General features: G+C 42.9%; 1 protein-coding gene and 1 long non-coding RNA gene across 4 annotated transcripts; one reads left to right on the top strand and one right to left on the bottom strand.

Annotated features, from left to right (window-relative positions):
* Positions 1-650: 650 nt before the first annotated feature.
* Positions 651-3,525, top strand: ap5s1 (adaptor related protein complex 5 subunit sigma 1). The gene is made up of 3 exons (XM_061695659.1): positions 651-955; positions 2,115-2,406; positions 2,557-3,525. Exons 1-3 carry the CDS (start codon positions 765-767, stop codon positions 2,683-2,685), a joined length of 612 nt encoding a protein of 203 aa, XP_061551643.1. The 5' UTR covers positions 651-764; the 3' UTR covers positions 2,686-3,525.
* LOC133412449 (uncharacterized) lies at positions 2,225-14,056 on the bottom strand. 3 transcript variants are annotated; one of them, XR_009769771.1, is made up of 4 exons: positions 13,935-14,056; positions 10,079-10,237; positions 3,164-3,233; positions 2,225-2,649 (listed from the first exon to the last, which is right to left on the bottom strand). It is a non-coding gene; the product is annotated as an uncharacterized LOC133412449 (long non-coding RNA). The 3 variants fall into 3 exon arrangements; XR_009769770.1 differs by lacking the exon at positions 13,935-14,056 and adding an exon at positions 12,697-12,962 and having other exon boundaries at positions 10,079-10,298; XR_009769769.1 differs by lacking the exon at positions 13,935-14,056 and adding an exon at positions 12,697-12,962.
* Positions 14,057-20,464: the final 6,408 nt, after the last annotated feature.

Below are 20,464 nucleotides of genomic sequence, written 5' to 3'. Positions count from 1 at the left end.
TTATTTAATTATATTTATTGTGTTATATCTGTTTTTCATATTTCATTATTATTGTTATTATTATGATGATGATTATTATTAAATTATGATTTCATTATTATTAAACTATGTGGACAAGATACTTGATTTTTGTAATTATGTATTTTATTTTGTTTTCATATTTTTTAACTTTACTATTCTTTCTGTAATTAATAATTATATATATAATTATATATATATTTGTATATTTACAATTTGCCAATTTGATTTTATTGTTATATTATTATTATTATTATTATTAGTAGTAGTAGTAGTAATAGTAGTACACTGGGAAAAAGTACAAAATCCGATCAAGTGCACTGGTTGCATATGATTAAAATGTGGCGAACTAATTTTCCCTCTTCGAAAATAATCAAATATTATTTTAACCCATTATAATCACGAGCAAGCGATGTTATGTTCGAATTCAAAGGATTTTTTTTTTCAGTGTAGTTAGTTTTAGGAGTAGTGCTTAAGCAATTGAAAAGGTGCTTGAATTTCAATGGCAGGTTTTAATATTAGTATTTTCTTTTAAGTCATTGAATTCCACCAATCAAATCAAATCGTCGTACGTCAAATGGACGTGATCCCTGAGCGCCATCTGTTGGCTGTCACGACACAGAGCGGCAGAATACGTCACAGCCGGTCACGTGGTTAAACACGGAAGCGAGTCGACCGTCGAGTCGCAGTTTTTTTCTTGTTCTTTGTTTTGGGCCGTTGTCGTCGTCGTCGTCGTCATCGTCACGATGGTGCTGGCGTTCGTCATCCACACCGTGTGCCCGATCACCGCGCTCGCCTCCGGGGAGAGCAGGGTGCTCTACTCCCGCGTCTTTGGAGCGGACGAGGCGCTCTTCCGGGGCGACCGGCGGCTGCGGCGGCAGCTCAACGCCGAGGAGAGACGACTGTTGTCGGCCGAGAAGCTCGCATTGGTGGCCCGGTACGTCGCTCGGTTCCTCTTGTTGTCATCGACGAACAAATCCGCGTGAAGGAAGGCTGACCACGGACGTGTCGTCATTTCCGGGGTCAAAATAGTCGGCGTTCACGTTCACTTAATATTTGCGGTCACGATATTATTGATGATTATTAATGCATTATTTCTAAACTAGTTTTATTATATTTTGTACAGTCTGATTTAAAAAAAAAAAATCAATATAGTTACTACTATATATAGTACTTTTACATTTTAATGTAACATTTTTATGTACAGATTATTATTGGTATTATTTACTATTGAAATATATTGCCTAATTATGTAATTTATTGTATTACCTTTATGTACCGTTTTTGTCCAATGTTTTTTAATCAATATATTATTAGTATAGTATATATTATTAATTGTTATATGCAGATTTTTATTTTTAATGGTATCAGTATATTTATATACAAGGCGACCAGTTAGAGCGTCTGCCTCACAGTTCCGAGGACCCGGGTTCAATCCCCGGCCCCGCCTGTGTGGAGTTTGCATGTTCTCCCCGTGCCTGCGTGGCTTTTCTCCGGGCACACATGCCAAAAACATGCACGCGAGTTTCGTTGAAGACTCTAAATTGCCGTAAGTGTGAATGTGAGTGCAAATGGTTGTTTGTCTCGATGTGACCTGCGATTGGCTGGAACTGGCAACCAGTTCAGGGTGTACCCCGCCTCCTGCCCGATGATGGCTGGGATTGGCTCCAGCACGCCCGCGACCTGCGCGAGGAGAAGCGGCTCAGAAAATGGATGGTATTATAGTCATCTCATTAAATGTAAGAATATTCGTACTAGTATAATAAATATAATTACTGATTGTTGTTTGTAATATGATTGTAAATAATACGGTATTAATTTACTGTTATATTATTGTTTTATTCTTTAAAATATTTTATATGTAAATATATATAAGGGACTATTATTATTATTGTTATTATTTTCTTCTGCTCGCAGCCACTGGTGAGGCATATTTGTGTCGTATCTGTGGATTGCGCAGATATGCTGCAATGTACTATCAAATCAATGAAATTTCTGAATTTAATTTTGCTTTATTTTATGCATTTAAAAAAAAAAATCCTAACTGTCAATTCATGAACTCACGAAGAAGTTTTTTGTCATTTTGTCCGGACCAGGCAGGTCCAGAGCGCCGTCTCCCTGCGCCGGGAAGCCTCGGGGCGGCCCCCGGCGCAGACGCCGCCGGGCGAAGAAGCCCTGGCCCTGCAGGAGGCCGACGGCGGGGTGCTGAGACTGCGCGACGGGGACCCCTACTGGCGGGAGGTCAGCGCGCTCTGGCTGGCCGTCAACTCGTTGGCCTTCGTCATGGTGTGCGAGCCCCACGAGAACCCGCCGCTGGCCGAGGGAACGCTCCGGAACCTGGCCGGGCACTGCCTGGAGCACCTGCACATGCTGGGGCAGGGCAGCGAGGTAGAAGAAAAAGACGAGGTCGTTCATTTTGGCCTGTCGCGTCGATCACGAAGGAGCCACACACAGCCATTCTCTTATTTTTTCTCGTGCATGCAATTTATTTCTCTTGTTATTTGTTTGAATGCAATAATTGTTGTATTTATTTCCCAGGTGTTGCTGAAGAGCAGCCGCGTGGACGTTTTGCTGAGTCGTCTTCTTCCTCATGGCCAGCTCCTCTTCCTCAACCACCGCTTCGCTCAGAGTCTGGAGAAGGACGTTGCCGCCTGCATGAACAAGTGATCTCCAAATGTTGGACTGTCACAATAGCTAGCCGTTAGCCACGGGGGCTAAACGCGCTCCATGCGGATTGGCCGAGCAGGAGAAGAGACTTTTTGCCGGGGCGCTAAAGGCTCAAAAGACGATCTGTTCGTGGTCACGATTGTTAGAATCATCTCGTCTTTGTGTTTAATGTGGCAACAAGCCCACATTTTCTCAGCTAAGTGCATTGCGATTCATTTAAAAAAATATATATAATTGAGTAAAATTATAAAAAAAAAAAAAAAAAAAAAAGGTTTCACTCCACATTTCACAAAATATTAACTGTTGTGGTCGAGCAGCGAGGGAATTGCACTGCAGTCCATTTTTCTCACTTTTAGTAAGTAAAAGAAATTGGACACGTTTATGAGTATTAGATTTTTCATTATAATTTATATCAACAGGAACTCATTAAATTAACATCTCATGAATCATTAAATACTCTGGAGACAGATTTACTTACGACAAATCAGGTTTTTCCTCGCTTTTGGTCAGTAAGCCAAAGTCAGGCTGGTGTTGCCTTCAGGGACAGTCTGAAATCGTTTGCTCCCGCCCATACAAACACACACACACAAACACAGAAAACAACTGTGAGGTTGTTCGGGTCTTCTTAACTACATGCACCCATCCCTCCCGGCTGATGTTGTCTTCAGGAAACTCAGAAATCTCAGCGTCCTCACAAAACCAGTGCATGAAAATGAACCATTTGGATCAATACAGGGTTTGGCCACTGGAGGGCAGTATGTCACCATCCATTCAGTTTGAGATCTGGCAACTACAGCAAAAATAAAACTAAAATAAAATCTATTACAAAAAAAAAAGGCTTGCAGACATGGAAAACAAACAGCGGTGTGGTTTGTTATTTGGCAAATGATTTTTGTAATTACGTCCAATTAATGGCGCGCGGCGCAGGAAGTTGCTGTTTGCTCGCCAACAGCTGTTTGGATTAAACGGATGAGCGGTTGTCAAGTGGAGATTAAAATCACAACCGCCCGACAAAGCGGCCCGGAAAAGTGAGTCGACGGGGGCAGCAAGTAGGAGCGTCATATTTTGGGGAGTGCAAACGTAGGAGAGAAAATGGAAATAGAGGTCATCTGTCTTACTGTGAACGTCGTTAAAACTAAAGAAGCTCAGCTAATGGGTGCCAAATGCTAACGCTAACCAAATATGTATAATCGGTGAGGAAAACGATGTGAATCGTTGCGGCAGCCTTTGAACAGGTGAAAAATAGTCTCGTGGAGAAATATACAAATTAAAGAGTCCACATTGAAACGTTGACCTGAGATATGGTCACAAGCTAAAGAAGCTAAGTTATGGAGTGGTCGATGCTAACGCTGACAGAGCTTGATTTTATTATACAGCAGAAAAACGGTGTGAATCTTTGCTGCATGCTTTGAATGGGGCCTAAAATGTGGAAATTAGAGGTAAATCTAAAATAATTCTTATGAAATTTGAATAAGATGAACAGTTTTAGAATGGTCAGAATCGTTCAAAAAAATTGTAAATTAGAGTTAAGTATACCAAAATTCTTAATCTTGTACTTTTATTTTAAAATGTTGACTATATTGGGGTGTGTGAACAGTTTGAAGTTGGAAGCTAATTTGCTAAGTGCAAAATGCTAATGCTAACAGAATTGGTCTGGTCTGTTGATCATTTGTACACGCGCTGCCCACAACTGTAACGCTAGCGCTAATGCTAAGTTTGATGCGGGCTGAACTGAGCTCTCGTGAGCTACGGCAAACTTTAAACTACCGTGTTTAAGTTTGGCAAAATCTTGGGTTTAAAACGCTAGTTTTCAACTTATATTTGTTTGGCGCCAAAGACATCACGTCAAAAGCAAAAGAAGCTAAGCTAATCATTGGTAAATGCTAACGCTAACAGAGCTGACCAGAACAGAATTGGTCTGGCCAGACCAACTGTTGATCATTTGTACACGCGCTGCCCACAACTGTAATACTAGCGCTAACGCTAAGTGCTCTGCCCACTTCCCCTGACGTCCTTGGACGCTCGCTGAACTGAGCTCTCGTCAGCTACGCCAAACGCTCCGAACGTCCTCGTTAAATGCTCGTTTTCCCATCTCCGTCCTGTCAGCCTGAAGCTCCGACCACACACGCCAAAACAAATCTTTAAACGTTGAGGCTGCTCCTTGAATAACGTTAAGGTCTTTTCCCGACATAATATTTCTTCTTCTCCCGCCTCATTAGACGGCAATCGTAAAACGCGCCGGGGCTCAGTGCTGCCGGGACACCGAATGAATTTCAATGTGACGCTTACAATTTTTGCAGAGTTCCCCAGAAGCTGAGGGGGATTCAAAAAAAATAAAAGTGCACTGAGGCAGATTAAAGTCGCTGTCAGTAACCGTGGTTACTGGTGCCATCCATCCACCCATTTGTAATGACCCTCATGACTCGGGAAGTAGCATTGCTAACTAATTACAAACGCTAAAAATGCAATGCTATGCCAATTTCATTCCAATGGTTGCCATTTTCTACATGTTTCATTCCTTTTTCTTCCAGGTTTGAATTGATTTTGAAGCCATAGTGCTAACAACAAATGTGTGAAGTGACAAAAGATAAAACAAGCTAATGCTAATGACTGCTAAATGCTAATGCTAACAGAACTGCTGCATCGTAATGTCATGTCTTGAGATAAACGTTGATCGTACAAGCGCCGAAAAAGTAACTCTACACAATAGCTTTAGCATTGATGCTACTGCTAGCACAATACAAGAGGTACCCAGTATGCCAACATTATAAACAACATTATAAAATAACGATATGGTCTCCCGCTAAAGAATCTAAGCTACTGAGTGCTAAATGCTACTGCTAACAGAACCTGCATGTATTATAACATCATGTTTTGGTAGAAACCAGATTGTCTGATCATTTGTCCAAGTGCTGCGCGCAACTCTAAACCGTTCTGCTAGCGCTGATGCTAATGCAAACACAAAGGCTCTCCAGGCTGCTCTGCCAATATTACAGTCAAACATTATTAAATCAATATCATTTAATGGGATTGTTTATATTGTTTTACAGTTTTAGCGGTTAGCTATAAAGATTTGATCTTGTTCAAAAGATCAATTTTGTTCATCTTTTTTAAACTTTTGTAATCGTCATGCAAGTGTAAACATACGTTTACTGCTGTTCATAGTTAAAGTTAGATCTTATGTAAAATAGCTTGTATACAAATCGATGGGAGTTTCTGCCCAGGTCATTTACATCATGCGGCGTCCACAATGAGTTTTTTCACCGATGATTCAGAAGCAAGGCGGGGTGAAGATTATCCATTTTCAAGCGATGGCTGGACTACACTGAGTGAAACGCTGTCTTGTCAAATATCTTAGCTTAATGCTAACCCACAATACAAAAGACCATAGACTGGCTAACAAAAATAGCGTCGTCAAAACCACAGGTGTCAAACTGGTGGCCCGGGCGCCAGATCCGGCCCGCCACATCATTTTATGTTTATAGTTGGAAAAACATGTTTTTATATGCTTTATGCAGTGCATAAAGATGATTCTGATTTCAAAACTGGTTATTCATCAATGTGTTGTGTATACTGTATGTAATTAGAATATACGCGGTAATCTTTCATTTACATGCGTTCACAGTCGTAGCGGGCCTCCGAGGGAAGTCGTAACTACGATGTGGCCCGTGACAAAAATGAGTTGGACAGCCCTGGTCTAAACCTATAAGCGACAGATATTTAAACATAAATCTTGTGGCAACACATGTAGACAGACGATATAACATGAACGTCTCCACAAGTCTCCAATAACACCAGCAAATAGAAACAGTGGGCCGCTTCTTAATGAACTAATGTTGTCTTCTCTCCAAAACTTTGAACGGCGTGATGGACGAGCTATTACGCGATTAGCATGCTTCATTAAAAAGCGCCTCAGTGGAGCGCAAATCATTTGGAGTGCGAAAGCATTTTAAAAAAAATGAAGCACAAACTATTATTGTTATTGTTTATGGTTTTTGTTTGTGACTGTAACTGTCAGAAAGACAGCTTTCATTATATATGGAAATTTGTTTCATGTTTCAAAATAGAAAATAGATTTGATTTTGATTTCATGATGTTACTAACAAAGGTTACTCAATACAAATGTAAATATAAGACAATAAATGAGACTTAAAGGAGTTTGTTATAAATAAAAAAAACCTTTGTGAAGACATTTTATTGTGAAGGTGTACGGTCACATGACCGTGGTCTAGTTTGAAGAAGTGTGGAATTGTGGGTAAGAAGTGAGAAGACATTAAGGACAGATGTGGAGGCAGGCATGGTATATATCATAGGTGTCAAACTCAAGGCATGGGGGCCAAATGCGGTCCGCCACATCATTTTATGTGGCCCGCGAAAGCAAATCATGCTCGTCACCTTCCGTGATTTTTGCTCAAAGCTGTACACAAATTCCAAATTGTCATAATAATAAACAATAATGTTGAGATATGGCATTTCTCTGCTACCGAACTGTTCTTCGACAGTAACTTAAACAATACTTGAACAAACTATTATCCTTGTCTTCTGATTTCAAAACTAGTTTTCCCTCAATTTGTTGTGTCATGATAATAATATGTTTTGGTGATGATTAAACATATGGTTTCAGTGTTCTAACGGCCCTCCCACAATGCGGCCCGAGACAAAAAATAGCGTTTGACACCCCTGGTATATATGGACAGAGACATTTACACTGTGTTCAGGAGGTGCACACGGTAATTAGCCTCAAGGACTCATTCGGACTTCGGTTTTACCCGTAGTATTAGCGGTGTCTCGTGATTTTGTGACCAGAAATAAATGAAAATCTGGACATGAGTATGAATCGTGGCCTTATTGCTGGACAGTGACAGTGGGCTTTTTTTTTTTAGCCTCCTGTGTGTTCTGCACACATTGAGGATTGGAAATAAAGCATAACGTACCGTACCGTACCGTTCCGTACCATACCTTACCAAACCGGACTGTACCATTCCGTACCCTACCGTAGAGTGCTATTTTGCACATTGAAAACACACTACAAAACCTTTTTGCTGGTGTTTTATGTGGGGCCCGAATTTGTGGAATGGAATTTTCATTCATTTAAACGTGGAGGTTTTTGGAGCGTGGCAAGCAAAAAAGGAAATTTGTAAGTCAAGCTACATCTGCCTCACAAGTGAAGCGGAGGCGCCGCGCTGCTTCGTGGACTGCTGTCGTCTTCACTCCCAAACCTTGAATGCTGTCTCGAGCTATTTACACGATTTGCACGCTTTATTACAAACCGCTCCCGTGAAGCGAGGAAAGCATTTGTTTGTTATGCGAAAGCAAAAAAAAAAACCCAAAAAGTTTCCGATGATCTTTCGCTAATTTGCGAAGGTCACGTGGCGCTTTTAACGGCACGACACGGCGCAGTTCTCTTTCTCCACCAGTGGCGGGAGAAACTCTGCTGCAAAAGTGCCTCATTACGACGTCTGAAATGAAATGGGCGCCATGTTTTATTCATTTGCGGGCCCAATTCCCACAGGCGAGCCGGCCGGCCGGGACGAGCGGGGAAGGAAGCGGCGCCGATGCGGGCGGGGGGCCCTGCGGGCTGCACATCAATGATTGTAAACAACGCTTCCTCGCTAATAGCGTCTCGGCACGCGCCGCAACAATTAGTTATTCCGTTCGCAAAATGGAGCGCAGAACCCCCGAATGCATTAACGTCCAGTTAGCCTGCGCTGACTAACTTGCTAGTACGCAATTTAAATAATAAACGTGAGTGGCCTCCGAGTGAATCTACATACGCATAGTACACAATATGAAACATTTATTATCTGCCAAGGAGGTTTTCATCAATGTGAATTTATGTCTGTGTGTGTAGCTTTGTTTACATTTTTCCTCAGTTTAATGGGACTTTCATTAAAAAGACACATGCAAATTATTTATATTGCTGTGTATATGAAATATGTCAACAACAGATTTGCCCCCCCTCTTCTCATTGCTTTCATTTTTAAAAGTAATTTTTAGAAAAATGCAATATAAAACCAATTATAGAAAGATGTAAGAATATATTTGACTCAATGTTTTATTTTAAAATAATTACAATTATAACACTTGTCCATTATTGATGCAAGAAAATACTAAACCAACGTGCGTTAGATATCTTGACACAAATAATCATTTCAATAATAAAGCAATAAAAAAAATGTTGGCTGGAGAGAGGGAAGTTCCGGCTGCCCCCGCGACCCGACTGCGGATAAGCGGAAGAAAAAGTATCTTTTATAAACAATTGTAGACACTAATAACCACCTTGACACGGCAGAGCACTTGCGCGTGAATCCAAATATGAGGCCCCCATTGTGGCCCCTTTGTAAACTTCAAAACCAAACCATTTCCAGTGTCTCATATTCGACGTGAATGGCATCGAATCCCGACGCCGTCGCTCGAGGGCCGCAATTAGCCGACTACTGAGGGGAAATCTCAATCAATTCCAATCCAACTCGCTCTTCTCCCCGCGGGCCTCGTCCGCCACACCAGGGGTTAATTAGCCCTCGCTACCATTGATCGCTGTTGCCCGCCCGCTAATTACAATGACCGATCCGCGGCGGCGGCGTGCGGTTGTCCAACGCGTCTCGGTGATTCGGGGACAAACTTTGAGGTGTCGTTCGATCGCACGGCGACTTTAGCAATAGCATCGGCAGCTAACGAGATGAAGTGAGCCGTTATTGGCAAGATCCCGCCACGCTCGAAATCTTCGAGGGAGCCCCGCGTTCGGACGGTTCGCACGTTTCTGAGCTTGCGGGTGCAATGCATGTCGTTTGTAACAGAAAAACCTTTCAATTTTGAAAAAGTTCAAAAAGTTTGTTTTTAATTTTAACATTATTTTTCAATTGATCATGGGAATTCTTTTGAAAAAGACTTTTTGAAACAAATACAATGAATTCATAACGTCGAAACGTCGTATGGTCCGACTGTCGTAAACTGGGGACACCATTTGTTTGGCCTTCTTGAAATGCACGCACATACCGTGCGCGAACCCCCGCATATTCGACATTCGCGGATTCACCTGTCCGCAGATTTTTTGAGGGGGAAACATATCCCCCCCGTCATTTACAGAAACCCCCGCTAATTTGCGGATATTTTTTCCCAATCCCCCGCGTATTTGTTCTTTTTTGACCCAATCTCCCCATGATTCATATATCATTTATTTTTCGAAAATCATGACTTTTTCCATGGCAATTATTGGAGGAGTTTAGCTAGTTGCGGTCGGGCCCAGCCCTTATGCCCCACGCCGCTGTATAAACATAAAAGTATATCAGGGACACTGCCGAGGCCAGCAGCGACGTAGCAGCCCAAAAAAAAGTAGGACAACCTTTGTGCGTCATGAGGTCATGCACCACTGCTTGATGGCGAATGTACTCACGGTATGCTGGCGAGAGGAATCAGCTGCCCGTCGCTCCGTTGGCCAGACGTCAAAGTAAAGCGGCGGCGGCGGCGAGCGAGCGTCCGGCTTCGGAAAGTCCTCGCGGGCCTCTTCACAGAGCGCTCTCGTCTGCTCGCTCGCCATTTCAGTTCCTCTCATCTTAATTGGACAGCAAACTCAATCGTGTCCGTCGACCAACACACTTCCAATTTCTTACTCACTTGGCGCGTGCACACACACACACAATGGCACAGGAAGTCAGCCATTTTACTTTGAAGTGGCCATTATAGGGTCATTTTCATTTTTGACACATGGCTCGACAATTGTTCAGGTCTGAATGCAACGCACTGCTTAACTTTTAAGTAGAGTTTCGACGTGAAATGCTTTGTGATTTGACACTACACTGGCTGAAATCTAATCGACTGTATCTATCACACAAAGACACTCAGGCAGTTTTTGTCCCGATTTTGCCCTTTCCTGACCAAGGACCGCAAACGTCAGACTATTTTATGTCTTCTAGAACTATCCTACAAGATTATCCTCAGGTCTGAGATGTGTTAAGCGTGGATGTGTCCCGATAATAGGGTCTGGAACAATCTTAAATATTAAACGTGTTCGATATGCCGCCGTAAATTGTGACGTGAAACGGAACGCAGCCAGTCAAAAAGCCACCTGACTGACGGACATTGAAGCGGCCGTAAATAAAAACAAACTCGTCCTCGCCGATGTCGTATTTCGTATTCGTGGGTTCACCGGACGGCAAGAGGTGTTTTCCGCAGGAAGTCGTTTTATTGACAAAGTCATCATTCTACAACACTCCCGCCTCCGGTGCCTTCAGTGACACTCGGGAAAATCATTGCAACATATCCGGAGAGGTGCGTATTATACATGGGAGCGCACGAGAAATGACGGTACTCTTCGTAGCGCACCCTGGAATTGTTTACAAATTCAACCCCCGAAGCCAGTCTCACTTCGCAACGTGACATTTGCTAGGCATGTCTATCAATTAGTTCATAAGCACATTATCAAACACGTTTGCTTCCTATCTAGCAGCTCACTGCTAACCAAAAGTTGCGCTTTAGAATACAAGCACTCGCGCCCCGCCCCCATTAAGACCAAATAGTGCTCACGACGGCTTTTCAGCATATAGTGCAGCGATTCTTTGAGACAAGCTTTGTGCAAACATTTAAATGCGCTCCGGGAAGCGTTTGATGTTGATCCACCTGTTCTCGTTTTAAGATGGCAGGTGCACACAAGCCAACATTTTCTTCCCCGCCGCTCATTTTCCGCCGATGAAGGATTGAATGGACGAGGGAACAATAAGGCGCTCGGACCGCTCGAGCGGCGTCGTTATTCATAATCTGGCGGCGGAGGTTTATGATGTCGTTGATCGAAACAAAGACGTTTGCAAACAAGATCGGCCCTTAAACATTTATCACCTCGGAAAGCGAGGTAGGGTTCCAAAGTAGGGTTTGAAGCTTGGGTCCTGGTTTTAAACAAGGGTTAGCATTTCAAATTAGTGATTCAAACAAGGAATAGGCTTTCAAATTGTGGTTCCAAATTAGGTTTTCAAGATTGGATTAGGATTTGAACTCGGGTCCTCAGAACTGTGAGGCAGATGAGCTAACCAGTCGACCACCGAGTACAAACTCGGGTTAGCGTTTCAAAGTAAGGCTTCAAGCCAGGGTAAGTGCTTGAAAGTAGGGTCCCAAACCCGGATTAGGGTTTCAAGACGATGATGAGCGTGTCGGGCTGGGCTTTGGGGAAATAAAAATAAATTCACATCATGTCAAAATTGTTCTCACCACTATAGAGATGTGTGTGTGTGTGTGCATGAATGTGTAAATAACATTGTATGTGTGTTGATCAAAGCGTGCGGAGGAGGACAGCAGAAGACAGAAGACGCAAAGATGGCCGCGCTCCAGTCGTCACATAAGCAGGCGTCCTCGCAGGCCAAATTGACGACAAGAAGAGGCGGAGGCGAAGGGAAGGGAAGAGGAGGAAGAGCAGGAGGTGGAGGTGCCGTCGCCGTCACGCAAAACACAAAGCACAAGAAAACCCACCGAGATTTCGGATGCTGATTTGGGCTTGTTTATAAATGTAACGTAGCAAAAAACAACAACAACAACAAACCCTTGAGCCGGCAGCTGGTGCTACTGGAGATTTGGACCAACGGCGTCCATTTGACGACATTTACGTGATTGGGTTTCAAGTCACCCCCCGGCGGGGGCCTCAAATCAAGGTTTCATGTTATGTTTCCAAATTCGGGGGTTAAGGTTTTAAAGTAGGATTTGAAGTCATGTTGTGGCAAGATGAGGGCTTCAATGTCGGATTTAGGGCTGTGCGCAAAACGACCAATCGTACTGCAGCTACTCACTGTGTTCACTTAGTTGCCAAACTCTTCTTTATTATACGTTTGTTTGTATTCTATTGCCCCCTGGTGGTCAAGGCGTGCACACTATAAGGAGCAACATTGTCAATGGGCATTGATGCAAAAACTGATTCTTTAAGTACTATTTAAAAAAAAGTTTTGGGGGGATTCAACTACTTGCTAGCGTTTCCATTCAAGTGATTCCAAACATTTTTAAGCTGTATGAATGATTAATTTGGCAGCGCACCTTTTCGCTGATCGTCAAACGGTCGTGGGCAGGTTCTGCGCTCCCCGCCGAGAGTGTTACAGGAGCCGCGGATTTGCTGCTAATCCCACCAGCGAGGACGACAGAGCGATCCCACGCTCAACCTCCGAAGACTCGAACCCCCGTGACAACGCTTCGCTTTGAGGTTAGCGCCGTCAGCGGCTACGAGCCCGATGAAGGACATGTCGCAAATATCCCACCGGAGAGCCCAAAGCTGCCGTTAGAATGTGTCACGGTGCCACGATTAGACCAGCAGCGCCCCGCGGCACGAGGTAGCTTGGTTTATTCACCGTTCCAGAATGGTTGTAAACAATCGAAGTCCACGTGACATTATGGTGAAATGGTCTTTTAGCCTCCACCTTTACTAAATAAGGTAACAGAAAGAGGAATTTTCTACACCAGGGATTCCCAAACTGTGGTGTGTTTGCTATTTTCTAGCTTTTCATAGCTACCTGTATCAAGTTGGGCTTAGCATGTTTAAGATCACCTCAGTAGATTTTGTTTTTGTCTAGATTTCAAATTTTTATCCTAACCTTCTCTTTAGCCTAGCCGATCGCATTTGACAAAGCTGTGTCGTAGCCTAGCTTATTGCACCTTACCGATCTAGTTTAGCTATGTCTACTTCAAACTACAGTAGGGCTACATTACTCTATCCTTAGCCAGGCTAACAACCGATCATATTTTGGCCTGTCCTAGCCCAACACTATGGGAGTTTATCTATTATTTATTGGTGTGGGATAATTTTATGTACATTTGACAGAGCATCGCTTAGCCTCGCTTTGCTTAGTTTTTACAGAGTTTATCTTATTTTTGACAAAGCCTATTTTAGCCAAGCTTTTACATCTTGCTGAGCTTTTTCTCATCTAATTTAATTCATCCTACTTTATTTTGGTTTTAGCTTACATTTGTTTATCTTGAACCCTTAGCCTAGCTGGTAAAATATTGTCAGCGCTGCTGCAAATCCTCTAACCTCGTTTGAACTCGCTTGTCTCGCTGTGTGCTCGCTATCAGCTCTTGAGCAGACTCTTTTTTTTTTTTGTATCTCCTTTTTTTTCCGCCAGAAAATTGGCAGAGGCAAGATTGTGTTAGCGTGAAAGCGGCGGCCGTGATGTCGCTTTTGTGGCCTAACGAACGGGTGTGAAATTGGCGTGAATGGCACGGTGGTGGTGGTGCCATGTGTTTTATCCCGCTCCCCGTCTTCTCGCTCGCGCCCTTATTACCTTTCACGCCGCTCTGGCTTTTATGTAGGCGATAAATCAAGAAGTCCCTCTGCCTCCCTCCACGTGTAACTGCTTTAGGGCTCAGTGGAGCAACGCTAACATTACGCTCGCCTAAATGCTACTTCATCTTCACCGCTTTCTGTAGCGTAGCGCAGAGCTTAGCCTTGTATTAGGTGGCATGGTTTAGCCTCTCCTAAATTTGTCACTTATCTTAGCTTAGTTAGCCTACCTTAGCTTAAGTGTAACCTAGCTGTTATATTTATCTCATGTGCTTTTATCTCATCTTAGCCATGCACCTATTTTAGCCTAGTGCAGTTTATCTTAGCCACTTTTTTCTTACATTACTCTCTATAATTAAGTTTCGCCCAGCAGATCTGAGATTTACTTGTTAGCCTGTCAAGGCCTAGCATTGCTTATTTTAGCCCAGTTTATAACTTTAGCTCATCTAAAATCATTTTATGTTAGCCTATCTTATCCTAGCGTTTATTCGAACTTGGTTACAAAGTTACCTTACCCTGTCAACTTTAGGTTCGTTGACGTTATCTTAGCTTTACGTAGTGTAGCTTAACCAATCTGATGTAAGATCCTCTTATGTTAACCTATAGCCTACACGCCTAGCTTATTTTAGCTTGAAAAAGTATATCCGAGCCAGTTTATTTTCAATTAGCCTTGATGTTCTTATTGGCGTTGAGCTTACTTTATCTGACTTTGATATACTGTAGCCTTATATCGGATCAGACAATCTTATTTTAGCCAGCCCTAGACAGCCATGTTTTGGTTCGATGAAGCCAGTATTTTATTTTATTTGTTTCTTCTAAATCTTATCCTGTCTACTTAGTTTAGCCTCACTCATTTTATCTTACTCTTTGAGATGATTTAATTTGATCCTAGCCTTGGTAAGCATAATTTGACAACATTTTTTTCGACAAACCCAAGTGACAGAGAGCGGTCACGTGATCATCTAAATTAGCCGCCTAACGCTCAGCCGAGTCACATTTTTGTGTTAAGTCGGAGCCGTTTTGTGCTAACACGTGCTCTCGTTTATTCGACACGTGGGGCGTCATAACATGTTAAAAGATGTTTTTTCCCAGCCCGCTTTTGCTTAAAAAAAAAAAAAAGTCATCTGAGAGTCATTATGAGTAATGTATTGAGTCGACTGTCACAGCAGCGAGCACCTGCCGCCCACACGACAAAACCTTGTGAAATTTGGCAGGGCCGCTGTCAGTGTGTTGGGAATATGCAAATCATTAGCGCCTCCTCGGCGGGGACGCGAAACGACGTGGGCGGCTAATCATTTTTTTCCGCAGCCTCTTCGGGATCATTGATTGCACGTCTTTTGAGGTGTCTTCCGCGGTGAAGAAAAAAAAAATTCAACCTGGTGCGAGCTTGTCACTTTCAAATTAAATGTTTCTTTAAGCTTATGGCGCCATGAAAGAAGTCATTATTTCCCCTTTGGCCACCGCCGACCTCCCCCAAGCCCCGTTTTATCCCGATACTCGAACTATTCGGTTCCGATCAAGATAATGGTCCCTGACAAGCGGACGGAAAATTAATTTGGCCGTCAAACGTCGACCTGATGGCGGGTGGTCTGTGACCATTTTTTTTTTTTTTCCAACTTAACTATTGTGATCAATAGATTCGGACGCCCATCGACGCCAATCTCAACTTCCTGTTGAATTTAGCAGAACAGAAAAACCAAAAAATGAGCTTGCTTTTCATGAAACTGTATTTTTTTTCATTTTTATACTACTTTTTCCCAGAATTTGGGGGCTGTAGACCAGGTGATGTCATTGATCTTCGTGAACTGTGGTCTTGTGAAGGCCTTTGAGACTTTTTTTGTGATTATATGCCGTATAGCGTAAATAAACTTGACTTGAGTTGGCTTTACAAAGAACAAGCTAGAAATGCGAGCCTTGGCGTTTCTCTTTGTCTGCAGGATTTCTCTGCAAGCAAAAAACACTTATCCAAAAACCCCGGTGGCATATTGCAAATTTGGTGGCGTTGGCGGGCTGAAGCCTACGTGTTGTTCGGCGGCGCCGTTGCGCCCACTGAGTGGCGAGACGAGTGGCGGCCGGTTAGCAGCCTGGAATCTATTTCTGGTAAATAAACATGACTCAAAAGTGTGATAAAAAGACCAATGTTGCGCCTTTAAATACACTATATGGGTTAAAGTGTCTTTAATAACTTTGCTCCCATATATGGTCGTGCGGGCACAGTCCACCTTCAACTTTAATTTAAAAGCACAGAGCGAGGGCTGAATAATGAATGACTGGTGGTTTCATCTGTCAATCAAAAGTGCACAAAAGTCGTGACTTCTCACCGACAACTTTCCAAGACTTAATTATGTCGTCTATAAGTTTGAGGTTCCTAAAAAAATGGAAAGCGTGGAAATAGTCACGATACGTGTATTCGCTATGATACACAGGCATACTATACTGTACGCATACATATACCGCTGTGCCAACAGTTTTTGACGTGCAGGGTGGAGCTATGTGTGGGGCAAAAAAAGTGAGGACACGTAAAGACAAAAGTATTTTCACTGGTCGATGCAGCACTTTCCCCTTTGTAATTGGTTGAATTGAATCAGTCCACCTACGTAGCACATGCAACATAAATACTCCAAACAGCGGCCGCTGTGTTGACAACTGTACCCAGCAAACCGCAATGTGCAGTTTAGCAGGAGCTAAGGCTGTTCGCTAACGCTAATCTGTGAATTCAACAAAACTCAATGCAGCTCTGCTTACCATTTACTTTGACACCATCTTTGGGTCCTTTGAAATATGAATCAAAAGGACAAACCCAAATGCCCCGAACACGAGTTCACCGAGCAATCAAGTATGTGCTGCTCATCAGAAGCTAATCTGTACATCAAACAAAACTCAATGCAGCTCTGCTTAACTTTCAGTTTTTACATGATACTATTACACACAGTGTTGTCTGGTGGTCACTTGAAAGTGTCTCTGGCTCGTCACCCAGCCTCCCTTCCAAGTCATGATGGGTGGGGATGTTTAGGCAGTTGTGATGTAAATTATAATGCAAATTAACCACATTTTGCAGTTTGTCCCGTTTAACAGTCTTTGTCAAGGCTGCTCCATCTTTAGGAACAAGTTGCGAGAAAAGCCCAAGAAAAAGCCAAATGCAGTTAATACGTCGATGTGCGCTGATGTTCATTTTAATGGCTGACATCCCCGGATTATGCCGCTAACCAATCAAATCATGCGTTTCCTCGTCAGCCAATTAACGGTACTTTAACCCCCTTGCTCGGAAATTAGCTTTAATCTGCCACACCTGCTGCTCACCTGAAGCGTTAGCGGCTAATTGGCAAACGACACGCGGAAGTCCCTCTTTAATTAGCCGCGCCGGATGGCGTGACGCCACTGCGCTGGATTGACGCTAACGCCAGATTTCCCACGACCGCGATTCATTTGACACTTGCCAGCCTATAAAAGCGGAAATGTTCCTCCGGAGAAATTCCCCGTCGGTTACCTTCCCGCGGATGCTAATTAGATTAACGAACCCATCCCGAGGAGCCTCCAGGGGTGGGGGTTAGCAGTTAGCTTAGCGGCCGTCGCGTATCGACCGCCGCAACTAAATGCAACGCATACCCCAGGGACGCTTTGAAAGCCAGTCAATATTTACGGGAATTGCTGCCGTGGGCTCTTCTCTAATTTGGCGTCCATGTTGAGCGGAGAATGCCCTGGGGGAGGTATCGCCTGTGTGTGTGCGTGCGTGCTTGTGTGTGTTGCTTCGTCGGCGTATTGACGTGACCTTTGTCACGGCGATGTCGTAATTATCGTACCCCGACAGCCTGGATTAGAAATGAGAGCGACACTGAGAGCAGTTCTCCTGAGCATTTAGGAGGATTTCTTAAAAAAATGTCGTTTGTCGGAAAATATAGCATCTTTAGCATAGCATGGCCGCTAGGTTTTTGGAATCTCTTTTTTTCTCACACGCACATGGTAATGCTGAGAAAAAAGAAATAAATAAAAAACAAAAATTTACCAGGTAATCATACGTCATTAATTAATTAAAAACTTAAATGTGGTCATCAAAATTGTTATATTTTATTTTTATTTTGAATCCTGTGAGGAAAATTAATAGTTGAATTTAGTTGTTTTTGTCATTTTAATTTATTTTGATAGCCAGATACACGTCATTAGTCCCATGAGGAAAACTAAGGATTTTATTTTATTTAGAGAGATGTACTTTATTAATGCTGTGAGGGATATTAAAGATGTAATTTCATTTTGTTTCATTGGAGGTCAACTGGTTACAGCCTCTGCCTCACAGTTCTGAGGACCCGGGTTCAATCCCCGGCCCCGCCTGCGTGGAGTTTGCATGTTCCCCCCGTGCCTGCGTGGCTTTTCTCCGGGCACTCCGGTTTCCTCCTACATCCCCAAAACATGCGTGGTCGGTTGACTGAAGAGTCTAAATTGCCCGTAGGTGTGAACGTGAGTGCGAATGGTTGTTTATTTCTATGTGCCCTGCGATTGGCTGGCGACCGGTTCAGGGTGTACCCCCTCTCTCGCCCGCTGATGGCTGGGATTGCCTCCGGCACGCATGAGGAGAAGCGGCTCAGAAAATGGATGGATGGATTTTATTTTGATTAATAGATATATTTTAATTGTCCCTTCAGGAATATTTTGGATTTGATTTTCCTTAGTGCATTTGATTCAATTTAATGTACTTGTTTATTAACAAAATAATCTTATTTTGTTTTATTTAAATATATATACTTAATTAGACTGATGAGAAACATTTAAAAAATGTATAATTATTTTGGTGGACTGATAGATTTACTTTATTCATACTTTTAGGTAAGCTACGGAAGAATGAGAATATTCACAGGCATTAGTTTGATTTTATTTGAAAATTTGATTTATTGTTGTTGTTTTTTTCCCCCTTCCTTTTTTTATATTGATCAATACACTAGCGATATTTCATTAGTTCCGTGAGAGAAATAAAAGATTTCCTTTTGATGTTTACAATGATGTGAATTACGGTACTCTGAGGGCAAATGAAGGACTGAATGAAATGTAATGACATATTTACAGTACATACCGTTGCTCATCTTTTGTGAAATTCGGTTGCGTGTGTGCTATCGCGCCGTGTATGGCATTTGGCTTGGTCCGATTTTTGTGGGCTCATGCACGCGGCCCCTCCTGAGCAGCTCGCGGGGAGGCAAACACATTTGCTCTCAGCGTGGAAGTGAATGCATCAACAGCGGCAGCTGGAATGTGAATCCACTTTTTCAACACCGTGCGCTTTTGCGTGTCGCTAACGACGTAGCCTCCGTTCTGTGGATGTTTGTGCGTGAACGGCGAGTCCTCTGTGCCGTGAGCTGATGTAAAAGTTGTGTTCTCGTGTTATTCTGGGACATCTCCACGAAGGGGCCGCTGATGTTCACATCTGGGTCCAAAGGATCCTGAGCAGGAAGAGCAAACTGCAAAATAACAAACAGAGAGACAATAAAACTCCAGAAAGAGATGAACTGCAGACCTTTGGATATTGGCTTGATTTGAGCTAACTGGCTAATGCTAACATAATCATGAATTCCTTTGTAGAGTCACTTGTAGATCCAGAATTCCATCTTGTAGTCCCTTAGAGATCCTGAAAACCGTAAATTTTTTAAAGCCATTTGTCGTCACTTATAGAGCCATCTTATTTCCTTTCCTTTACAGGTCCAGAAATCTCTCTTCGAGTCACTTATAGATTCACAATGGCTTCTTTTCGACACTTTTAGGTCTCGCATTCCTTCTTTGAGTCACACCTTTTATAGTCCTTCGTAGATCCAGAATTCCTTCTTGTAGACGTGAATTGATCCAAAATTCCTTCTGGGTAGTCTTAGTCACCTCCAGATCCAGAATTCCTTCTTAGAGACACAGATGCATCCGGAAATACTTGTTATAGCCACTTTTGAGCCAGAGTATCCTCTTGGAGTAACTTACAGATCTAGAATTCCTTCTTAGAGTCCAGAGTTCCTTCTTGTAGACACTTGGAGATCCCAAATGACTTTAGAAGTCATTAGTAGATCCAGAATTCCTTCTTGTAGTCACTTGGAGATTCAGAATAGAGGCTGACACTGGAGTGGATTTTGACTCCCGCTTCCTCGCACTCTCACAGATCTTGATCCCATTTCCCTCTCAATCCCGAGCCAAAATGTTCATAAATCCTGTGAAAACCTTGGTTTCCACTCCCGGTGACTTTAGTTCCCGCTCCTGCCCAATCCCGTGACCAATAACGAAATTCCCGTCCATCCCACGGGAATCCTGCGGCACCCACGGGACCTGGTGGAAATCCTGAAAAAATGTCAGCCTCTAAATTCAGAACTAGAATTTAAGATAGAGCGAGAGAGACTTCCCAATTCCTCCACAATTCCTTACTATAGACTCTCATAGATCCAGAGTTCCTTTTTAGTGTCACCTATCAATTCATAATTCCTTTTTGTAGACACTTAGAGATCTCGTCTGCCTTCTTACAAACACTTATACGTAGATATTTGTCAGCAGTTTACTTCTTTGTACGCTTGC

This window comes from Phycodurus eques, chromosome 14 (assembly GCF_024500275.1).
Source record: "Phycodurus eques isolate BA_2022a chromosome 14, UOR_Pequ_1.1, whole genome shotgun sequence".
NCBI classification, from domain to species: Eukaryota; Metazoa; Chordata; class Actinopteri; order Syngnathiformes; family Syngnathidae; genus Phycodurus; species Phycodurus eques.
This window is presented reverse-complemented; position numbering and strand designations above follow the sequence as displayed.